Source organism: Cetorhinus maximus, chromosome 25 (assembly GCF_964194155.1).
Source record: "Cetorhinus maximus chromosome 25, sCetMax3.hap1.1, whole genome shotgun sequence".
In the NCBI taxonomy this organism is placed as follows: domain Eukaryota; kingdom Metazoa; phylum Chordata; class Chondrichthyes; order Lamniformes; family Cetorhinidae; genus Cetorhinus; species Cetorhinus maximus.
In genome coordinates, this window is record NC_135903.1 from 33,442,130 (window position 1) to 33,461,364 (window position 19,235).

The 19,235-nt window shown below is 43.2% G+C and overlaps 2 protein-coding genes across 2 annotated transcripts in view; both read right to left on the reverse strand.

Moving 5' to 3' along the window:
• Nucleotides 1-1,405, reverse strand: part of LOC144668038 (sodium channel protein type 4 subunit alpha-like) — a 91,573-nt gene extending 90,168 nt beyond the window's left edge. The window contains exon 1 of the mRNA XM_078529769.1: nt 1,350-1,405. Within this exon, the coding sequence (XP_078385895.1) occupies nt 1,350-1,398 (49 nt within the window). The 5' untranslated portion in view covers nt 1,399-1,405. The remainder of the gene's footprint in view (nt 1-1,349) is intronic.
• Nucleotides 1,406-3,069: 1,664 nt separating this feature from the next.
• The window catches only part of LOC144667697 (sodium channel protein type 1 subunit alpha-like), a 61,487-nt gene continuing 45,321 nt past the window's right edge, over nt 3,070-19,235 (reverse strand). Inside the window, exons 9-11 of the mRNA XM_078529150.1 lie at nt 5,741-5,953; nt 3,890-4,135; nt 3,070-3,126 (exon numbers count right to left, since the gene is read on the reverse strand). Of these exons, the coding sequence (XP_078385276.1) occupies nt 3,070-3,126; nt 3,890-4,135; nt 5,741-5,953 (516 nt within the window). The remainder of the gene's footprint in view (nt 3,127-3,889; nt 4,136-5,740; nt 5,954-19,235) is intronic.

A 19,235-nucleotide genomic window follows, 5' to 3' on the forward strand; every position in this document is an offset into this window, starting at 1 on the left:
CTCTTTGAAGTGGGACTAAGATATCACTTGAGTGAACTGTTTGTTTTCATAAGTATGTAGTGAAGGAATGAAAATGCAGTGAATGGGTTTTTATGAATGAGAGCATTTTTAAAAAAAAGTCTGTAATAGACAATTAGACCTTTATTTAGTGTCAGTATGGGTCCTGAGGTCTGCCCATGATGGATACTGGGTGAGCTGGCATAGTAGGTGTAAGGGAAAAGGCGATGGGTGGTGGCCGTGGGTTGGCATGAGTTGATACTAAGTTGAAATGGGGACTGTAAAGTGCCATGGGGATGGGTAGAGTGTCATAGGTTGGCATAGAGAATATGAGGGGCCATTGCGGTGTGTGGGGGCATGAGATGCCATGGGTTGGCATGGATGGGGAGTGTGTGGTGGGCGGGAGGGGATGTGATGGGTGAGGGCTGGAGGACTGTTTTTTATTTATTGCTTTTTAAAAATCTTGGACAGAGGACCAGTGCACAGAGGCAGGCCTTCCAGCCAGCTCACCTCCGCACCCAACAGCTCTGCACTCGTTCCGGGGGCAGTGGGCCTGGCTGCCATTTTCAACCACCACCTGGGATGAAAATCTAACCTTCTGGGATACTTTCTCCCAGGTTGAGCTTGCAGAGCCGGGAAATGTCCCAATTCTGTGCTTCCAACCGGAGAGTAAAAATTCAGGCCTTATGCTTAAGTAAGAAAATGAGTTGAACACAGATAATTGTGCATGATCAACTTACTGCATTTCTGGCTAGCTTTGCATTAGTTCCTAGCCATACTGGGCGGACTTTTCCCTTGATCCAAGAATGCAGTCTATTGATTTGCCCTCTTCTGCCCAGGAGGCTATAGGAAATGGTTAAATGAAACCTATGAGCTGGATCCTTAAAGAGACTTTATCTTCATGAAAAGTGTTGCAGAAACTTATATTTTTCTTTTCTTTGTTACTTGCTTGTGGACAATATTGGCAAAGCAGCAGTTATTGGTCACCACTGAGGGTACTAGGAACTCACCATTTGTGTTTGACTAGAGTTACAAATAGACAGACTGGGTAGGGGTACCAGGTCACTTCCCTGAGGGACATGAGTGGACCAGTGGGTTTCTACAGCAATCTGGCAGCTTTCATGGTCATTTATTTTTAAATTCAATTCAATTGCCAACTTATAAGGAAGGTCATGACTCGTACTATTGAAGACAATGTTACTCTGTTGATAAGTACCCTTGTCTGTTTTGGATTTGGAACATCATCAAACAAGATGATGTTTTGTCAAACACTGGAAGAATTAGTTAAACAGTAAAAGAAATGATTCAATCACAGCTGTAACCTTTGTGACAAGAGTTCAGATGAAGCTTACCATCCAGCTTGGTGCTGCTGTACATACTGGTGACACTTCCGACTCTCATTGATGGTGCTGGTTCTTCTAGAAACATGGAGGTACGTTTAGATCCAGGGATATCATCTTCAATGTCCATACCAGTTACCTACAAGGTACCAGGTATAAGCCAGGAGAAAATATTGGATATCAATCAGAAAGCAAAGCCAGTGACAAAAAAAAAGATCTTCTTTTGATATTTTAAGTTGTGCTATGCAAAAAGAAAAATGGAAAGAATGCATTTTGTGAGTTTGAATCGATCAGGTAACTTTACTAATTCAGTGTCTCTACCCAGCACCAACAGGACCCCAATTCCCCAGCCAATAAAATCACTGTCTGCTATGTTGGCAGTGGATGTTAGCCATGGATTCCGGATAACACCTTTATATGTGGAAACACTTAGCAAGATGATTAATTTTATAATGACTGAAAAAACAAAGCATGATCAATGTGTATGACGTGTGAAATAGTTAAAAAGCAAGTTGTATGCCTAAGTCCAAAAATACAGAAAAGCAGCATTAACAGTGATCATTGTGCTGCACAACTTTGTGATGTTTCTGTCAACAGTAATGCCTCAAATCATTTCTTGTGTAACAAACGGTCACTCTGTTGCTGGCAAATGTCATTTCTGTTAAATGATAATGGTGTTTTATGGATCAACTGTAGTATACACTGTGGCCACTGTAATGTAAGGTGCATGAAGAAATACAACTTAGTGTGCTTCCTCTGTGGCCCATACTCTACTATGTAACATGTAAAGAAAAGTACTGAATAGAATATAATTTAATGCAATATGGTAATATAGGTAATATACCTATAACGCGATATCGTATACCTAAATTAAAGTGTAGGGAATGGCTCTAGTGTGCTATATGTGTTGATATGGAAAGGAGAGTGGTACAGATGCCCTGGGAGGGAGCCAACGTTGAAGGTCGAGGGAGGGTGAAAATCCAAATTCGGCCAACTTGGCACATTACAGCCTCAAGCACACTGGCCGTGCTGCACTTAGGAGATGAGGCATCTCACGATGCACCCTCTGCTGTTAATTATACTCATGCAAATATATGCTCCCCAAATTCTTGCACACGTAGTATACACAGGAAGAATTCCTGCTATTTCACACGAGAGTAAGATCTATGAATACTGGATTTAAAGAAGTGGACGCTCATCTGAAATGTATCCAAACACAATGTTAGGAGTGTAAGCCAAGTGTGTGTGCCATACTTTCCAGGCGAGAGAAGAGGGGCAACAGTCAGTGAACTTCAAAAGCTGAACTCACTCTATTAGGATCATTACAAACACAGTGTTAACATGTAATTTAACTTTTCTTTTAAAAAGGAGCTTTGTGTGGAATACACACTAAATAGTTCACTTGACTTTGTTTTAATGCTTTGGACTTTTTCTCAAGTTTCTTATGACTCAGATGTAAATAGTTCAAAAGCATAATTATTTAAAGTGTGATTGCATTGTTATAAATCCTATTGTATGTCATCTCAACTTACTACAACCACCAAAACTGAATACAATGAAATGTTCGCAATGCAGCAAAATGATCTTTAACCTTTCATAACTGAAGGCATGCCACCTCATCTCTCTTCTATGTCAGGATGACACAATTTCACTGCTTTATATTAGTGTGTATTTGATAGGACAGGGTCAAACCATATACAATGTTTAGTTATAATGCAAGTGCCAATCCCAGTCAGTACAAGCTGACATTCAGCAGGCAAAGTTCTACTGCCAGTTGCCTGACACAGAACTGCAAAGGAGAGGGGAGATGGGATACGCTAATACTAAAAATAAGAAAGATTAAAAGTTTCTAAGCTTGGCTGTGTACTGTATTGAAGATATGCTACACTTGTTATGAAACCCAAGCAGTCATAGAATCATATAGCACAGAAGGAGGCCATTTGGCCCATTATACCTGTGTGTGTTCTTTGAAAGAACTATCAATTAGTCCAAATCCCCTCCACTTAGCTCACCCTCATGCAGCCATTTTTTTGCTTTCTAAGTATATATTAAATTCCTTTTTTGCAAATTACCATGGAATCCACTTTCAGCACCTTTTCAGGCAAATCATTCCAGATCATAACAATTTGCTGTGTAAAAGAATCTTTCCTCATCTCCCCTCCAGTTGTTCTGCAAATCACCTTGAATCTGCAATCTCTGGTTATTAATCCTCCTATCAGTAGAAGCTGTTTCTCCTTAAATTGTCTATCAAAACAACCCACCCAAAAGGCAACATGAAATTATATTTTGCATTAGTTTTGTTTTAAAATTTGTTTGATAAAGCAAAGTTTCTGCAGAACTACACCTGAGCATTGATTGTTTCTCTAAAGTAGCACAATGTTAGTGCAAACCACAGTTAGAACATTATCTGACATCTCTCCACTTTCCCAGGCACCATCCTACCCTCTGTGTGATTCTGCAATTGTCATATTCCTGAAACATATACATCCTGAAGCAGACTATGAAACCACAAACTGTGTGCGAAAATCAAATTTATATTAAAAAAAACATACGTCTTCCTTCCTGTCCACACTCTTTATAACACCAGACGGCACAACTCTGCCATTAGGCGCTGAGCCGCTTTCCCCATCTTGTGAAACAACTCCGTTAATTGTAATGATGACTGGTTTGGTCAGTGATCCTCGCTGACTCTCGGCTTCCTCTTCCTCTGTGGGATATTTGTCAGAACCGTCTTTCTTCTGCATTCTGTCACTTGCCAATGAGTAGTGGCTGCCAAGCTGGCCTTTGGAAGATTGTAACTGGGGAGGTGGTGGGGGGAGGGAAACATACATGTCAACTTATTAAACATTATAGAAGTTCAAATTATTTTTGTATTCTGTGTGCTCCCTGTGGTCAGAGATCTCAATGCTGAGAATGGAACATATTTCCAATTTTACTCCCACGTTGGGTTTGTTATGAACAGTTATAGAGTAACCCTCTGTTTCATCTGCCTGACAAGGTGTCTCCATCACAGCGTTTGAAGACCCCTATTGCACCAGTGTTAATTTTAACATTTCTCACATCAGTCATCCTGCGACTCTCTCTCTCGGGAGAATGAGAGTTTAGTCCAAATTACTGCCAGTTTTGTGCTCTGGAGTTGTGCTTACAGGGAACTGGTTTTAGACCATCCAACCACATTTCATGTAGGACCCTTATACAGAGAAAACAAGTTTGATCCTAAGAACCTGGGGCATGTTCAAACCCAGACTGCAGAGATAAGTGGATAATGTTCTCATTGAAAATGCCATCCATTCCCCTGATATCATTCCAACTACTGATGCCTATTTATGGTGCAGTGTACAAGGGGTGACCCATGAGTAAATAGGCAGCAAACCTCCAAATATTAATTACAGAAATAAATTATTCATATTTGATTTAGATAAACATTTAAATATAAAAACCAAACCCTTGTAAAATCTAAACCATATAAAGAGGAAAATTTGATCTGTTAATTATTTATTGTGAAATGATATAAGCATAAGGAACAAGTTTACGATTGCATTATAAATAAGTAACTGGGAAACTCATTCCTCCTGGATAGTCCAGATATTTGGGTCTGGTCTTCCTAGAGGATACCAACAGAACAGGGAATTACACAAGGCATTGACCAGAGATTTACAGGAAGTATTTATAATTTAAATGGCTTTTAGGATTTACTTGGCAACCAACAGCAAATTATTTCTTGATAATCTTACAAAAGCTAAATTACAGTAACTAGCCCTTCAGTGCAACAGCCATCAACAAAGTGCAATAAAGCACAAAGCACAATAAAGCACAAAGCACATCATTCATTGAATGAAGCTATGAAAACATGATCCGGCTGGTTAAGGCAGTCAATGATTGGGCTGTACAAAGCAGGGGTTGTCTCACATTTGACCTTCAACTTATGCCAAGTTAGCTGATTCAAAAGCAAGATATTGTGGATGCTGGAAACCTTAAGGTAAAACAGAAAATGCGGGAAGTGCTCAGCAGGTCGGAGACCTGGATTAATAATCTACAGCATGTGATCCACTTATGTCAGTTTGACCATTTACATTCGGTTAAAAAAAATCTAGAAATAAAAAGCTGGAATCAGTAAAAACGACCATGGATTTGCTGGATTGTTATAAAATCCCAACTAGTTGACTAATGTTCTTTAGGGAAGGAAACCTGCCATTCTTATTGAGTCAGGCTTATATATAGCCATTTCTACCTGGTTGATCCTAAGGTCACCTAGTAAGGATCTCAGTTGTATCAAACTGTTACAAATTAGGCAGCCCATCACAACCTTTTCAGGCCAATAGGAATGGACAATAAAAGTCAGCAACAAAAACACTCACATCCCACACAAATAAGTTAAAGAAAAATGCAAATGGCTCACATACCTGAGCCTCTTGTTCCTTTTGATGTTTCTTTATGCTTTCCAAAATCTCTTGAAACTCTTTTTCTTTTTCCTCAGCCTCCAGTTGCGTGGCCTCATTTTGTTCAGCGTAAGCCATTGCCACCACAGCCAGAATTAAGTTGATCAGATAAAAAGACCCGATGAAAATGATGACCACAAAGAAAATCATGTAGGTTTTCCCAGCAGCACGGAGCGTCTGCAGTAGAAACACAAGATGGTAATTTCCTCCTAGTCAGGACCTATCACATTCCTTCTCTATGTTTTGTAAATATTATACTGAAGATACATCTAGAACCTCAGTGGAAACCTCTAATGAATTGCATAACCCGACACTTGCACATGAACAACATTAAAAGACTGAACACATGGAAAGCCACGGAAATGTGGAGTTATTGTTGAGTTTTAGCATTGTACTTTTTAATCATGGTTTCGACTTAAAGAGCATAACGGGGGCTTTTAAATGATCCTTTTTGGTGCTGATGAAGAGGTACCGGATGACTTTGTGAGGATACACAACGAGTGGGATTTTTCAGCCCCACCCGCCGCCGGGATCATTCGATCCCGCTGAAAGTCAATAAACATTTGCCAGGCTGCCGAACCTGGTCACGCTATGAAGGGGCCGGAAAATCCCAGCCTATGTCAATAATAAAAGGGAACGATCACTACTATGGATAAAGTGTATGCCCTGAAAGGTGAGGCATTACTCTACATGATGCACAATAGTGTTTTTCTTGTACAGTGCCACCTTTTAATACAAATTGCACAAAGGTTTTGTGTGTTTACAGAACATCAACATATATTGGGCCTGAATTTACTGTAACCAATGAATGAACAGCACTCACCATTAGTTAGACTTGCCCTGCCTTTTTAATTTCCACGAACTTTCACAGAGCACATTGCTGCAATTAAGAGATCAAAACTTTGGGTCAGCCCCTACATGGCATCTAAGACTTGTGTGAGTAACCCACTGTGTACCTCCTCAACCAATCAAGATTGAAGATTTGTAATGAACAGTGCAGAGTCTAAAGTAGGGAGTGTAAGGTAAAATAGTGAATTCAATGCCAAATCAGGTACAGGAAGAGATAAAAAGAGATGGAAAGATAGATTGGGTTAAGAGAGGGAGAAAATACATGGAAAGAAAAAGTAAAAAAAAAGTAATTTACAGTTAAGAAATAATCTACAACAGCAATTAAATGCTGAAAGAATGAGACTCCACACTTGGAATAGTTAATTTTCAGTGCGAGAGAGGTTGTTTGGCAGTAAATAAGACTTATCATGTCATTATATTGGGTATTTAGAATGAAATAGACATGCCTTAACTTTCTACCGTAGTTCATACCTGCGATGCAAACACAAACTTCACATTGTTCAGAGCAATAAAATGCTGAGAGGGACAGTAAGTTGCCATTTTTATGAAGTTAATGGAGTTTATGAAGGTGGAATGGCACGTCTCAGACAGCAACTTCTTGATATTCAAATTTCACTGCAGATCTGAGCTCACCTGAAGTTGCTGTGTGATTTGTAGACAAATAATGCTGAATGCCTTCAACCTCACCATTATTTTGACAATAAATTCTGGCTCATAACATCTGTAATGATACCTTATTAATATTTTCAAGACAATATTTAGAACAGCAGAAGGTCTGACATCAGTAGAGTAATTTTAGAAAAAAAATTAGAATGCAATAGTGCAAAATTGTGAGCATTACAAGGACCTCAATTTAGAAATAAGGGAAATTATGTTTGACATATTCATTAGAGCTCTTTGAGGATGTAATAAGCAACTGGATAAAGGAGAATCGATAGATGTTGTGTATTTGAATTTCCAAAAGGCATATGATATGGTGTCAAATAAAAGGTTACCGCACAAGACAAGAACTCATTGCGTTGGTGGTGATATATTAGCACAGATAGAAGATTAGCTAACTAACAGGAAACAGAGTCAGAATAAAGGGTCATTTTCAGGGAACTGTAACTAGTGGAGTGCACATGGATCAGTGCTGGGGCATATTAATGACTTGGCTGAAGAGACAGACTGTATGGTAACCAAATTTGATGATGACACAAAGATAGGTAGGAAAGCAAGTTGTGAGGAGGATACAAAGAATTGCAAAGGGATATAGATAGGTTCACTGGGTGAGCAAAAATTTGGCAGATAGAGTGGGGAGATGGTGGCATAGTGGTAATGTCACTGGACTAGTAACCTAGAGACTCAGGCTAATTTGTTGCAGACATGGGTTCAAATCCCACTCTTTTAAATTCAATTAATAAAATCTGGAATATAATGCTAATCTTGATAAGGATGACCATAAAATTATCATCAATTGTTGAGAAAACCTATCTGGTTCACTAATGCCCTTTAGGGAAGGAAATATGCCATCCTTACCTGGTTTGGCCTACATGTGACTCCAGATCCACAGCAATGTGGTTGACTCTTAATTGCCCTCTGAAATGACCTAGTGAGCCACTCTGTTCCAGGAAAACAAAAACTGGCCTTGCCAGTGATGCCCACATCCCATGAAAGAGTAAAAATAGAGTATAATGTGGGAAAATGTGAGTTTTGTCCACTTTGGTAGGAAGAATAGAAAAACAAATTCTTATTTAAATGGAGAGGGACTGCAGAATTCTGTAGTACACAGGGATCTTGTATATGAATCACAAGCAGCTACAGCAAGTAATTAGGAAGGCAAATGGAATGTTGGCATTTATTGCGAGGCGGATGGAGTATCCAACTAGAGGAGTCTTGCTACAACTGCATAGGGCATTGCTGAGACTGCACCTGGAGTACTGTGTACAGTTTTGGTCTCCTTAATTAAGGAGGGATATACTTGCATTGGAAGCAGTTCAGAAAAGGTTCACTAGGTTGATTCCTGGGATGGAGGGGTTGTCTTATGAGGAAAAGTTGAGCAGCTTGGGCCTATAGTCATTAGAGTACTCACTAGGGTTTAGAAGAATGAGAAGTTATATTATTGAAATACATAAGATTTTGTGGGGGCTTGACAGGCTGGATGCTGGGAGGATGTTTCCTCTTGTGGGGAAATCTAGAAGTCGGGGGCACAGTTTAAAAATAAGGGATCCCCATTTAAAACTAAGATGAAGAGGACTTTATTTTCTCAGGGGATTGTTAGTCTTTGGTATTCTCTTCCACAAAGAGTTGTGGAGGATGGGTCATTGAATATATTCAAGGCAGAGATAGATGGATTTTTGATTGGCAAGGGAGTTGAGTTATGGGGCACAGGCAGTAAAGTGGAGTTAAAGCCATAATCAGATCAGCCATGATCTTATCAAATGGTGGAGCAGGCTTGATGTGCCAAATGGCCTACTCCTGCTCCTAGTTCAAATGATCTGATATAAAAGGGAGCAGCTCAAATGATTAAGGGGATTGAGGGATTGGATAAAAAGGAGCAATTGTGCAAACTGGGCATGATCTTCAGGAAGAAGAAAAGGTTTCTAGGTGATACTATTGCACTTCTTAGGATTCTAGATGGCTCCAGGCCATGACGAGCTGTTTCACCTTGTCTAGGACAGTACAATCAAAACTAATCTATGGAAACATTATTTCATTTTATGGAACGGTCTACCTGGGAAGCAGATAGTATTGATGAATTCAAATGCAAATTGGATAGATTTCTTTCAGGAATGAACCTTTTGAGCTACAGCACAAAGGTACTTTGAGACATGAGTGGGATTTTGAGAAAAACAAGTGATTTTGGTCCGACACTTCCCACAGATTCCCACCAGGAGTTTCCTCACTTCATGTCTGGATCAGTTGTAGACTAATTGATAGAGATTGATTACTATCATCTGTCAACAACTCCATCATCAGTATATCTCGTATCAAAGATGGCAAAAGGCGAGCTGGATAGGACCTGGTCCTTTTTGCCCTGCAATTCCTATGATGCTATGCACCTTATCAATGTACTGGGGCAGAAGTTATTTTAGGATATCATAAAAGTGAAACGCAAACAGCGTTAAATATTATCAGAACCAGGGATAGATCGCTGCCATGAAATCACTCGTTACCTTTCAAAAAACATCTGATCGTTTTGGAATTGTATATTTCTTTTTATTTTTTAATGCATCAAGCTCAATGGTGGATATGGTGTCGCATAAGTCATAATGATTACATCATACCCTGCAGCATATCAGCTACTGTATTTTATTTGGCTGGGTTAATGCAGAAAGAAATGCGGTTTCTATTTACTTAAATGAAAGTTTTGAGCCAGACACACTTTACTCATATAAAAGCTGTGAAGAAGACACAGAAAGAAGGTTTGGACTTGCTATTAGATAAGAGTTTATGAAGCGACAGTTATCCCTATATTGTTATATGGAGCCGAGTGCCAGAACATGAGAAATGTTGGTGAACCTTAAATATTGAACAGCAGAGATTGAGTTGGCTGAAGGGAATGCTAGGAATAACCAGGATGCAAAGAATTAAGATATAACAGGAGCATTGCTTGGACTAGAAACAAAACGAAGCTGAGGAGACCAAAGAAGCCCTGGACAGGCAATGTCAAGATTAGTCATAGAAAATGTTACAGGCGACTGAGCAGCCCAGCTAGTTCACAACTGACAACAGTGAGGTGAATTCATTTGATCCCATTGTCGCTGCTGACACAACAGATAGGGATTTAGGGCTCAGTTATATGGGCCACTGGATTTCCTGCCCCTCCCCCAGCTAATAAGTGTGTGTGGGGAGCCCGCCCAGGGGACCATCGGCTGCCCTGCAGCCATTCAACGGTCAATTAGCCATTAATAGGCTGGAGATTGCGCTTCCGCTCTTCTGGATCAAGAAGTTCTACCTTAGAAGCTGTCAGCCAATCAGAGGCCAGCATCTCTCCAGTTCGAGCAGTGCCGCCTGGAGCAGTGGCCACTGCCAGCAATGCACTCGAGGCTTGAGAGGACACGGGGGGGAGGGGAATCTGAGGGGGAGGTAAGAATTTTGGGGTGGTCCTTCGATGGGCACAGGGGGCCCATTAAGGAAGGACACATACCCCCTGTCCCTGCCTGCCACCAGCCCATGCAATGAAATCTGCTGGGCTGGGCGCTTGATATGGGCCTTTCCTGCTGTTGGTTAAATCCCAGCAGTGGTGTGATGAGGCCCTTAAGTTGACAGTCGGACGCCACACCGCTGGTAATATTGCGGTGGAGACAATGAACTACTACTACCAATTTGCTCACAGAAAGATCCCACAAAGAGCAATATAATAATTACCAGATACTAGTGGGGGACTTCATTATTATGGTCTCCTCCCAACATATGCTATCTTCAGGGTCAGTATTGGTTAGTAAAGGTAAACCTGATTTTGTAAGACACTGGGTCCACTTCCAGAAAGGACCAGTGGCACTGACCCAAGAAAGTATCTAAGCCTAGCCCAGCATGTGTAACAAGTGCCTTTACCAAGAAAACTCAGATTACCGTGTGAATTCATAACCTTATTTAAAGGCATAGATCATCTCATCAACACAGGAGTAAAATTAAGCGCTACAAATCCTCAGCTTAAGTCCCTGAGTTTGTGACTCAGTCAACCTTGGTGATCCAATGACCTGTGACCCACTAACACTACTAACCTATGACTTACATTTTCAACTCAGGAAAATCTAAAACAGGGCTCATTTTAAACACAAACTTCCCTCAAAAGAGCTTAAATATAATGAGCTGGTTATTATAATGACCGCAAAATTCATTGTCCCTGAATTTTCAGCACTATGGCTGCTATTTCAGCTACAAAATGCTACCTGCACTGCAAATGAACATCTGTAGCGTTGTCCACACCGGAAACCATTTTGGATAAGCCATGACCATGGAAGCTGGGTGTGTGCACCAGAAGCATGGAGAGTAAGCAGATTGTGACATCAGTAAGCACATAATGCTGATTATTATTGACATTATTGTTTTTTTTACTGTGTCTTTATTGACCTCAATGCTCCAGCTAACACCCTTTCGTAACATCACACAGAGGATCATGTGTTCAGCAGGAGGTGCAAGGAAATGCAAATTGACATAATGTTTGGCGTGAGGGGTGAGATATTTTCAGACAGTGTTATCTGAAGGCAGCAGGGCCATATAATAGACCTTGACAAGAATGACTTCTGATAAGACTAAATAATAGTTTGGAGCTTTGCATCTGGAAGATTGCCAACTCAACTGACTTGAGTCAAAGATTGAAGGAACGCTTACTTGCAGCTTCAGACAGGAGGGAAAATTACTTTTAACTGTAAAAAATACAGAGATTTAAAAATTTTGGTACTATAATCGAGGAAAGGGGGAGCCCGACTGATCATCAGGAGGAGAATCTACAATCAACAAACGCTGGCCACGTTGATATGATTGTATGACCACAAACTTCTAACATATTGGGGCATTGTGGTGCTACAGTATTGCACTGCAAGGAAAAGAATGAGGAGGGCATTGTATTGGCAGAACATTGTATCACGGGGAACTGTGTTGCAGTTTAAATTTATAATCACGCATACAAATAAACAAACCTTACTAAATATACGAACCCTTGGGTGAAACACGGATTTATTTCCTTATAATTCATGGGTTAAACTGAACCACCAGCCTGGGAATAGAAAGGCTTACAGAGGAACCCCCATCAGCATGGTCTAAAGAGATCATCAACCAGCTAGGAGATAGAAAGTAGATAGATGGTTCGTTCTGCCATTTAAAGTTGGTGAAGTCTACAGGGAGTGCTATGGCGCATGGTGGAGGCCTTGGTTTTTAAGTCAAGGGCTCTGTTCAGACCACTCAGTCCCCAACATGAATGCTGCCATTTCCATTCCCCCTGGGATGCTGAAGCAATGCTTCCGCTGTCTGGACCGATCTGAAGACGCATTGCAGTATTCCCAAATTTGTTGGGGTTGGTTGCATCTTGCACAACCTCACCATCATGAGGGCACAGCCCTTACCATCAGGTATGCAGTGAGCAGCTGAGGAGAAGGAAGAAGAGAAAGGATGAACACAACAAATACATCCTCTCTCCAGCCACATTGTCTATGATCAGCTCATCTGACTGTGGTGCCAGGGAATGTAACCCCAATTTCCCATTCAACAACCATCATACACCTTACCATCCTCCTGTTGCAGACATTCACAGCATCCTGTTGGCTACAATGCTGAATTAAAAGTCATCACAAAGCAAACATTCCAAACCAAATTTCTCAAACAAATCATCCAACATTCAATAAAAAAGTCATCCAATTACCCTTGGTGCCTGCTTTATGTGTGCCTTTGTCTGTCCTAGTGCTCCCACGCTATGCTATCTCAGTGGCTGTAGCCAGGCTGCTGGAAGGCTGATGACTTGCAGCGAGGGCGACTGCAGATGGTCTTTCAGGATGACCTCAAGAAGCTCTGAGCCAAGAAGGCCCGGCTTCACACAGCAGCAACCGCCTGGGCCGACTTGTGAACAGGCCACAGCTAGAGCACTGGCAGAGTAGCAGCGATGCTACAAATGCTGTCATGAGGGAGGACAGAAGCTTTAAGTACCATGAAGCCACTGATATTCCCCTAGGGTGGCACCTCAGCTACCCTGGTCATCTGTTGGAAGACAGATTGCTGGGCTGCTGTGAGACCCTGCAAGCCCCTTTGAGCGCTGATATCCAGAGCCATGACAACAGTAGTCTGAGCCTGCATGGCAACAAGCTGAGCCTGCATGGCAACAAGCTGAGCCTGCATGGCAACAAGCTGAGCCTGCATGACTTCAGTCTGAGCTTCCGCTGCAGCAGTCAAATGTTGTGTGGCTTCTGCTTGTGCTGCAATGGCAGCTGAGACATTGACCAACAGATGCTGCATCATAGTCAGGTCTGCAAGTGGGAGTTGGCCACCACTTCCACAGGGGTGGGGGGGAGGGTGGGAAACAATGGGCTCCAAGCTCTGCACAGAGCTTTGTGGAAGGATTGGTCTCGGACTTTTCTGTAATCCCTGATAATGCTGCCAAGCTTTCTGGAAAGCCTGCCAATGTACTGAGCATTTCATTGGGCATACCCAATCTTTTTCTGTATGCAACCCCATCCATGTCCTCAACTGAGTTCCTCTGCTGCAGGACTTGTGTACTACTCACCAGCTGGTAAATTGGCACCTGCCCTTTCTCCCTGTCCTGGCTGCAGGCCACTCTTGACCAGTCTCTCACCATGTGCAGATGCTGCCTCTCAGCTACCCTCTAAAGCATGCACAGTGTCAGTATGTGAGAGTGAGAGCAAGTGATGGTGTTTCTTCATTATCAGTCTTTTTTCCTCTTCTACATATTGCTTCTGCGCTGCTGCCTGGCCAGGCTACAGTTCTTGGGCATCTGAAAAGAGGGTAGGGTTTTGATGAAGGAAGTGGGAGAAGTAAGAGGTGTGTGCTTAAACCATCTGCAAAGAGATCAGAAAAGATTGTGAGAAGAGGGCAAGTGAGATGTGAGAAGGAGGATTAGGTATTAGGTATAAGTGTATCATCTCTTCAATTCTTTCAGTCCTACAACTGACCAAGGCCTCAATCTTGGCTTCTCCAATGATAGCAAGCACCGCCTCCTTCATTGAGGTGAAGACAAGAAGCCGTCCATACCTATCCCCTGTAGGTTAGCTGCTGCTGCCTGCAGTTGTGGGCCAGCTGGAAGTGAGAGGAAGAGAGACAGAAGTGTGCCAGTAATTGTGGTGCCATGTTTTTGGGTGATGTGGCTATAATGGTTGAATTGGTGGTGTGTGCAAGCTGTGAGATGTGGGTCTGGGGCTTGCAGCAATGTGATGGTAAGGTGAACCTATGAATGAGAGTTATGAATCAGAGTAGATAGAAATTGTTGGTAGGTGACTGAAGGGGGGGTGGCGAATTGAGCATTGTCTGAGGCTAGTGGTTCCGTTGCAATGACTTTATATTTATAAGTGCATTCACTGACTTTGACCATTTGTATGAGGCCATTGAACTTCTTGTGACATTGCATCCAGATCTTCAGGGCTACACCGCTAACATTGACCGTGACAAATATCTGGTCCAACTGCCTTCACTGTGATTCTCTGGGTCCCTTGGTAATTATGAGTCGAGGACTTCTCTGTCCTTCCCGATGTCCTTGATCAAGGTCTGCGGAGCTACCTCAGAGAACCTTGGAGCACGCTTTTTGCCTCATTGTGTCTTCTGAGTCTTTTTCAGCTCTTAGAGCGGAATCGTCCCAGATTTGCATTAAGTGTGGTTGTGGGCGGGGAAAAGGACGTTTTACCCGCTGGCCGCAATGGCGGGTTTGCGTGACATACCGTCCCAATCCCGCCTCATTAATCATGCATTCCCAGGAAACAGGCCTTTTCACTGGCAGACAGCCTCTGATTCGCTCGCCACGCTGTCACCTCGCTGCTTCCTCACGCTAGGCGCTATATCTAAAGTGCAGCCAAGCACACACCTCTCAGTGTTACCAACCCAGGACTGCTGCACGGAACACACGGCCCCAAAAGGCAAGAAGACTGCAGCACCCCCAATTCAGTGACGCATCCCTGGGACATCTCCTGGACACCTTCGGAGCCCGCCGTGATGTCCTCTAGCCCCACTCTGGCCGCAGAAGGTCCATCAGTGTCACCAGTCCGGCTTGGAAGGCGGTGGCTGAGGTGGTTAGTGCCAACACTGCACAGAAGAGGTTGGCCATCCAGTGCAGAAAGAGGATGAATGATCTCATCCGTGCTGCCAGGGTAAGGCAACCTCTCATCACTCTGAACTCACACACTCACAAGCCCATCACACTTTCACTGACATCTCACTCACTCGCTGCCAGCTCAAGGGACATCACCACTCACTCTCTCACAAACACCCTCCCACCTCCATCTGGCCTCATCTCCTCTGGAGACTGTCTCCTCAGCCCTCACCCTCTTGAGGCCACTTGCACAGATCAACATGTGTCCCCACACACGCCCTGGGATACCCCCCTTCCCCAGTAATGCCCTAGCCCTGCAGCATTTTCCCTTGCCTGAGGCAAATATTCCCCCTTCCCCAAGCAAAGCCCTAGCCCTGCAGCCGTTGAAAAGCCACCCCTGCCTTATGGCTGGTCTGGTAAGTAGAGACCTGCCCATGAGCTCCCCTAAAAGTGATGTGGTGCTGCCTGCAAAGCCTGATGTTGATGACCAAAAGCGCTGCCCGAAATAAGGTAGGAAAACAAACCTCAAAGCCCTGAGTGAAGTGCAGGTCACCAAGTGCACGTTGCTTATGTTCAGTTGTGAAACATGTCAGCGTGGTGCCTGGACGATCTAGTGTGGGGGGGATGATTGTGGCGAGCAGGGCTTATAACGATATGCAGATGTGTTAAAATGAAGTTCCTGATGTCCGGCGACAGGAAAGGCAGCCTGCCATTGACAGGCAGAATGGATGATCACAATCTGGTTTCGCTATATTGTCTCCTCGTGCCCGCCATGACACCCAACGCCAGCGGGCATGGAAAGCTCTGCACTTAGAATGACATCCAACACCTGTTCCATTAAAATGGACGTCCCTTTAAGAGGTACAGCTGACTTTGAGTAGCGTAGGTTGGCTTGAAATCGTGCTGGCCTCTCACAATTATACATCCCTGGCTCAGACTGGCAGCCACTCAATGGCCGGAATTTTCGGCTCAGCGAGCAGGGTCGGGACCCGCTCGCCGAGGGGTAAAATGGCACGGGGTGACGTCAGGCATGCGTCCTGATGTCACCGCACATCATCTAGATTTCCAGCTCAGCGGGTGGGCAGCCGACTCAGCTGCGCACCCTCCAAACTGTCAAAGGCCTATTAAGGCCATTTAAAAACTAATTAAACCAATAAACCGAGCTGCCCATCCAACCTTAAGGTTGACGGGGCAAGTGAAGAGCCCAGGCAACCTTCTCTTTCATCATGAAACCTCATCCACGGGCGAGATGAGGCTTCACGAAGTGTTTATAAATTGAATAAAATTTTTTATAAAAATTCATCGACATGTCCCAGCTCATGTGACACTGTCACGTAAGGGGACATGTCTTAAAATTTTTCCTTTTCCTTAACCAGTTTTTAAAACTTAAATTAATCTCCCTGAGGCACCTTTGTGCACAAAAGAGCACAGGCCCCGACTCAGGGAAGCCCCCCGCCCGCACACGGAGTGCTGAGCGCTTCTGGGCACGCGTCACGCTGGGTGGCTCTTAATTGGCCTGCCCACGTAAAATGGTGGCACGCAGCTGATCGGGGACGCTGAACGGGTTCACGCCCCCGCCCGCCCTCGCCCGCCCTCGCACAACCCCCCCGACGGGGGTAAAATCTACAATGTGTGTTTAATGCTGGCTGCTCACTGCAAGCATGGAAATAGGCAGGCATGAAGTTTGCATATTGCCTCTATTAAAAGCAATAGGCAGCAGGTAAACGTGCATCGTGATCCCTGTGCTGGTTTTCAGGCCTTATCGAACCATACGGTTAGAAATATGTGGAATTTGTACAGAAACACATCTCTTAGTTATTTTAATTGCAGCATTTTCGGACTGAAAATAAACAGTTTAACACCATGGTTAAAATGGCAGGCAGAGGAGTTTCACTGACGTGTTCATACATTAACGTCACACTGTATAATTTCAAGGTCCATTCATAATTCAGCTATTTCACAGGAATAACTTTTACTTTAAGATAAAACACCTGAAACATGTACCTATTGCAATGGCAAAAAATATATACAGGTACTTTTACAAGGCCATGTTCTGTGCATGGAGTCTCACCTACTAGCACATAGTGAACATCTGAGGCATGATTTTCTCGGTCTTAGAATGTCTCAAAGTATCCAACGGCCACCAAAGTACTTTCTGAAGTGTTGTAATGCGGGGAAATGTGGCAGCCAATTTGTGCACAGCAAGGTCCCATAAGCAATGCAATAATTGGTCAAATAATTGAATAATATATCTATTTAAGTGATGTTGATCGAGGGATGAAATATTAAGCTGCTCTTCTTCAAATAGTGTCATGCAACCTTCTACTTCCATCTGAGAGGGTTGACATAGCGTTGCTTTAAATTATTCATGGGAAAGCATCTCCAACAATGTTGCACTCCCTCAGCACATCACCGAAGTATCGGCCTACATTATGTGCTCAAACCCTGGAGCAGGACTCAGACCCATGACTTTCTGATTCAGAGGTGAGAGTACAACGTTGACCAAAGACAGACACCAAATTATACATACAGTAATGTCAGCCCATTAGATATAACTAGTGAGAAACGATCAAGATTCTGGTATAGGATAAAGGGTTAACAGATGGCACATGCTAATGTACGATGTAGATGCTGATGTACCACTGCCATCAGTTACTCATGTGTTAGACTCTCGACAGAGAGGTTGGAATCACTCCTAGGAGCAAAGTAACCTACTCTATAACCTGTTTACATGTAGTACTAATAAATAAGTGTTAAGCAGATACCAGAGTATGTCTACAGTCTAAGAACAAGTCCCACGCCGAGAGTCCAAGACAGAAGGACCCAGCGCAGAACATGATGGGAACTGTGGAGACATTAATGTAAAAGAGATAAAAACAAAAAGCTAAAAGCTACTGCGGATGCTGGAAATCCAAAACAAAATAAAATGTAAAAGAGATATCGGTGTTATCGAAGGAACAACAGAGTGAAGAAACCTTTGAAAGCAGCTCGAAAAATTTCGGGGCAAGAACGAGGCTTACTGGATGACCATACCTGGTGAGCAGTCCCTGCCCTTGCCCTGCCTGTCTGACTGCTTCGCGGGCCTGCAGAGAGCCGAGCTGTGGGAGTTAGGGAAAAGCCATTTTCTCTGGTACTGAGTAGCGTCAGGTCTTCACAAAAAAAAGAGCAAAAACTTCAAACTAGTTCCTTTCCCTATGCAGTAGCTCCAGTGGTGGATGTTCTCTTCAGGTAGATTGTGCAGGTCAAGACAACCTCAGACTTTGACACCAATCTTAAAGCCTTTGACACCTATTTCTGCCTGAAGAAAAACTTAGTAACTGAACGGGCACATTTTAACCAGCGGTCGCAATGACCTGGGAAATCGATTGAGTTACTCCTAACTGACTTGTATCGCCCAGCTAGCTCTTGCGAATATGGGGAGCTGAAGGATGAGTTAATCAGTGATCACATAGTCGTGGGTGTCTGGGATGAAAAACTTTCTGACTGTCTGCAGACCAAAGGTGATCGATCTCACTTTGGATCAATTGGTCCAGTATGTGAGACAGGCCAAGCTTTGAGCACTTAATCGGGTTATAATTCGTGGCAGCTCCGAGGCTTCACATGACTCCGTAGGCTGGGTGGGATCACAGTGGCCCCAATTGTAAGAAGGCCCACCAAACCAGGCGAAAGGGCGGCAGTCATTTTGAGATGCTTGCACTGTGGTGTGAAAATCCAGCATAAACACCAGGATTGCCCAGCTGAGGGCATGGGATATGTGGCAAAACTAGACATTTCAAGCATTTCTACAAATTCAGCAATTTTAATCAAAGTTGCAGACCAGCAAATACTTATGAAACACATTCCTTCCAAGAAATGGAAGCCCAGAAAACAATGATCCTA